General features: G+C 57.0%; 1 protein-coding gene across 1 annotated transcript in view; it reads right to left on the bottom strand.

The window, feature by feature from the left end:
* AK4 (adenylate kinase 4) overlaps positions 1–4,647 on the bottom strand; it is a 16,541-nt gene that overhangs the window by 7,300 nt on the left and 4,594 nt on the right. Inside the window, exons 2-4 of the mRNA XM_015636816.1 lie at positions 2,289–2,408; positions 1,093–1,265; positions 419–537 (exon numbers count right to left, since the gene is read on the bottom strand). Coding sequence (XP_015492302.1) covers positions 419–537; positions 1,093–1,265; positions 2,289–2,408 — 412 coding nt within the window. The remainder of the gene's footprint in view (positions 1–418; positions 538–1,092; positions 1,266–2,288; positions 2,409–4,647) is intronic.

Raw genomic sequence — 4,647 nt, 5'->3', positions numbered from 1 at the left:
CCCCACAGTTCCACAGAACAACTTCCCCACAAGGAGATCCCACAAGGAATTGCCCAGAGCAAGCCCTGGAACCCCGCTGTGCTCCCAGCAGATCCATCGGAGCCAGTGCTGGGCTCTCTCCCTTCTCCTCCCTCTTGCCAACCCCCCGTGCCTCACCCAAACCCCTCCTGGATGGATTTTTCCTGGCATGTCCCACCCTGGCTCTAGACCGAAGCACCCCTCCCACGATGAGCCCAGCAGGATGAACAGGAGCTGGCAATTTCTTTGGATCTCCCTCCTTCCTGCACGGGAGGCCCCAGCCAGGCTCAGGGCTTGGCCCCAGAAATCTGCCAGGGCTCTTTGGGATTTGGGCACGGGAAAGCAGCGCTGGAGCCTGTCCTGAGAGCCCTGCTGGGCTTTCTGCTGCTGCCCAACTCACTTGTAGAGCTCGATTACGGGCTTGGCAGCGTCCTTGTACTTCCTGAGCCGCGCCGCCACGGCCTCGGGCCTGTCTTCCTCACGCTGCACCAGGGGCTCTCCTGTCAGGTCATCCACACCCTGAGGGGACACAGAGTGACATCAGTGACACAGAGTGACCTCAGTGACACAGAGTGACCTCAGTGACACAGAGTGACCTCAGTGACACAGAGTGACCTCAGTGACACAGAGCCACATCAGTGACACAGAGTGACCTCAGTGACACAGAGCCACATCAGTGACACAGTGACATCAGTGACACAGAGTGACTTCAGTGACACAGAGTGACATCAGTGACACAGAGCCACATCAGTGACACAGAGCCACATCACCCACACAAAGCCACATCACCCACACAGAGCCACATCACCCACACAGAGCCACATCAGTGACACAGAGCTACATCACCCACACAAAGCCACATCACCGACCCCATCAGGTCCCCCCTGAGGCCGAATGCCTCGTCCTGCCCACACAAATCCCGCCGTCCTCATGAGCCCTCAGCGCAATCCCTCATGGCCCTCACCGGGATGGCGTCCCCGGGGCTTCTTCGGGATCCCAGCTCCAGCAGAGAAAGGGCTTCAAAGAGCTTCTCCCGAGTTTTCCCGCTGAGGGAGGCAGCTCCAGGGCTCTTACCTGGGTGTGGGGAGGGTTGAAGTCCATGTTGTAGACCCTGCCGCTGGCGGGGTGCACCCAGCGCGCGCTCAGGCGATCCTTCAGCGTCTCGAAGGGGATGTTGAGACTGATCACCAGATCCAGCTCGCAGATCCCATCCAGAGCCTTGGCCTGTCCCAGCGTCCGAGGGAAACCTGGGCAGGCAATGAGGGCTGGGAATGAGAGGCCGGGAAGCGGCGAGGATGGAGCAGAACTCGTCCGTCAGGCGGCTCCGGAGCCGTGGGAAAGGCAGACACCGACATACGGCTCCCAGGAAAAATAGCTCCCAAAATGTGACACCCAGAGCTCGGGCTGGGCCTGCTGTCCCTGCTCGGGGACAAGGGCAGGACGGGGATAAATGCTGGAATGACGAGGGAAAACGTGAAGGGAGCAGAGTGCTGTGCACAGAGCTGCTGGTTGGTGTGGAGGATCAAGGATACTGCAGTAAAACACTCCTTTCCTCCTCGGGAGAGCCAGAGAGCAGCTGGAGCAAAGAATTCCAGAATTCCAGGTGGTTTGGGTAGGAAGGGACTTTAAAGACCTGAAGGGAGCCCACAAGAAAGATGGAGAAGGATCTTCTACAAGGGCTGGAGGAACAGGACACAGGGAATGGCTCCCAGAGGGCAGGGCTGGATGGGATTTTGGGCAGGGATTGTTCCCTGGCAGGGTGGCGAGGGGCTGGGATAGAATTCCCAGAGCAGCTGTGGCTGCCCCTGGATCCCTGGAAGCGCCCAAGGCCAGGTGGGAGCAACCTGGGATGGTGGGAGGTGCCCCTGGTGGACCTGGATGAGCTTTAAGGTCTCATCCAATGCAAACCACTCTGGGATTCTCCAGTTCTCATTCCAGCCATGGCCAGGATCCCATCTCCCTCAGCATCTCCCATCCCTACACCTCGGGTGGCTTTTGGGCTGGGATTGAGGAGCTGCTTCACACGCACGGGAAGGAGGGGAGAAGTTTCTCCTGGCCCATCTCCAGCCCTGCTCTGCTTTATGGAACACCCAGCTCCTCTCCCTGCCCTCCCCTTGTGCCAAAGGCTCAGCTGGACACGCTCCGAGCCCTGCCTGCAGCTCGGCTCCTGCCTCTCCTCCCACCTCCAGCAAAGGCATCTCCTGCCTTTTCTCTCTCCTGGAACAAAGGGATCTTCCAAAGGGGGCTGGGATTTGCCCCTCTGGACTCACCATCGAGCAGCCAGTGCTGCTCCCGCCGCTTCTCCAGCTCCGCCATCATCACGCGCGTGATGACGTGGTCGGGCACCAGGAGACCCCTCTCGAGGTACTGCTGTGCCAGGACTCCAGCTTCTGCTTGAGACAAGAGAGAAAAACCCAAAAGCAATGGATGAAAAAGGGAGGAAAATTAAAAAATCATGACATTTCCACTTAAAAAAATATCACTCCCCCTCAAATTCTGCCCGGCCTCCTCTGTCTGGGAGGTTTTTGGCAGCGTTGCTCTGCTCGTGATGGAAAGGCCACACGGTCCTTGTGGGGCTGGAGGAATGGGAATTCCTGAGATGCCTGAGAGCAGGAACATGCTGGGCCTCAGCCAAGCCCTCAGCTGATGGAGAGAGAAGCCCTGGATGTGCTCCTTTGGTTTGGGAGATTCCCAGAATTCCCAGAATTCCCAGAATCACCAGGGCTGGAAGAGACCTCCAAGATCATCGAGTCCAACCCAGCCCTGACACCACAGCCAGACCATGGCACCCAGTGCCACATCCAGATCTTTCCATAAACACATCCAGGGATGGTGACTCCACCACCTCCCCAGGCAGAACATTCCAGTGCTTTATTATTCTATCCATGAAAATCTTTTCCCTGATATCCAACCTGTATTTCCATGGTGCAGCTCGAGGCTGTGTCCTCTCGTTCTGTCAGTGCCTGGAGAAGGAGCCCGACCCCAGCTGCCCAAAACCTCCTTTCAGGAGCTGTGGAGAGCGATGAGGTCACCCCTGAGTCTCCTTTTCTCCAGGCTGAACACCCCCAGCTCCTCACAGGGTTTGTGTTCCAATGGGAGATGGCCCCAATGCAGTCACAGGTGACTCTGGCACAGGGAAGGGCTGTCCCAAACACCTGAGCCTGTTTCCCATCCCCAGGGCTGAAAGATTTCACTGTCTCCACTCCAGATAAGCTCAGATAAGAAAATTATTCCCGAGATCACATCCTTGAGAAGGTAATTGTGGTAATTGCAAGGTCAGTGCACATTCCCAGGCTCCTGCCTGCCTCTCCCACATCCCTCAGCTTCAGCTGCTCCAGGAGAGCTGGAGAGGGACTGGGGACAAGGGATGGAGGGACAGGACACAGGGAATGGCTCCCAGTGCCAGAGGGCAGGGCTGGATGGGATCTTGGGATTGCAGGGATTGTTCCCTGGCAGGGTGGGCAGGCCCTGGGATAGAATTCCCAGAGCAGCTGGGGCTGTCCCTGGATCCCTGGCAGTGCCCAAGGCCAGGCTGGATGGGTTTGGAGCAGCCTGGGACAGTGGGAGGTGTCCCTGTGGTGGCACTGGATGGGCTTTAAGGTCCCTTCCAACCCAAACCATTCCAGGACTGATATTTGCCATGATTTTCTTTCAGCCCCTCAGAAACAGAAAGAAAACATTTGGAAAATCCCTGTGTGTGACAAGTCCTGCTCCCACCCCAGGACCCCATGGACACCTCTCCTGCTGCCTTCCCACGGCAGCTGAAATAGCATTTGTCACCAGAAATGAACAATTCCCTGCTCTATTTTTTGCACCCTCTCTGGTGAGGACAGCACATTTCAGCCCTCTCCAAGTGTGAGTCCTCTCCAAAAATAATCCCCAGGATCCTGCATTTGGAGGCAGCTCTGGCTCTCCAGGCTGCACAGAGATGTCCAAGTGGGCAGCTCCTGCACCTGGCTGGGCATGGATTCCTCAGCTGCAGGAGGAATTTTTGCAAGAGAAACAATTCTTGGGAAGAATTGGTCTGATCTAAGGGAAGAACCAGCCTGAACACATCCCCCTGTGGGAGCATGGGGATGGCTGGGGAAGGGGCAGGTGGGGCTCCCACACCAGCCACGCTCCCAGGTTTCATCCAGAACCCAAAGAATCTGCTTGGAAAAAGCGAAGATTTTTTTCCCTGCTGCCTTCTCCCGACAGCAGGTCCAGCCTCTTTTCCTTGGAGCAGAGCCAGAAGTGCAGAATGTTGGAATCCAGCATCCGACCTGCCTGGGAGCGGGGCAGAGCTGAGTCACGGGCTGAGTCACCGGGATCTCATCCCACTGCCTCCCATCCAGGCAGGAATTCCAGCTGGCCCCGCTGGGAGCGAGCAGAAAACACCTTTCCTCAATGACAGCTTCTCTGTCACTGCCCAGACACCACTGCCGGCAGCGTTCCCGCCTGGGAAAGCCAAGGACACGGGCATGGAAAAAACACCCTGCGGACTGTGCAAACAGCACGGAGCCCTGAGGGCAGAGATATTATAAAAACAGGAGTTTTGTGGTTTTATTGTGGTTTTTTCTATTTATTGACACAGTCAGAGGCTCACAGGGAATGAGCTCCCTGCAAGGGCTGGGCTGATCCAGGGAAGAG

This window comes from Parus major, chromosome 8, assembly GCF_001522545.3.
Source record: "Parus major isolate Abel chromosome 8, Parus_major1.1, whole genome shotgun sequence".
Lineage (NCBI taxonomy): Eukaryota > Metazoa > Chordata > Aves > Passeriformes > Paridae > Parus > Parus major.
This window is presented reverse-complemented; position numbering and strand designations above follow the sequence as displayed.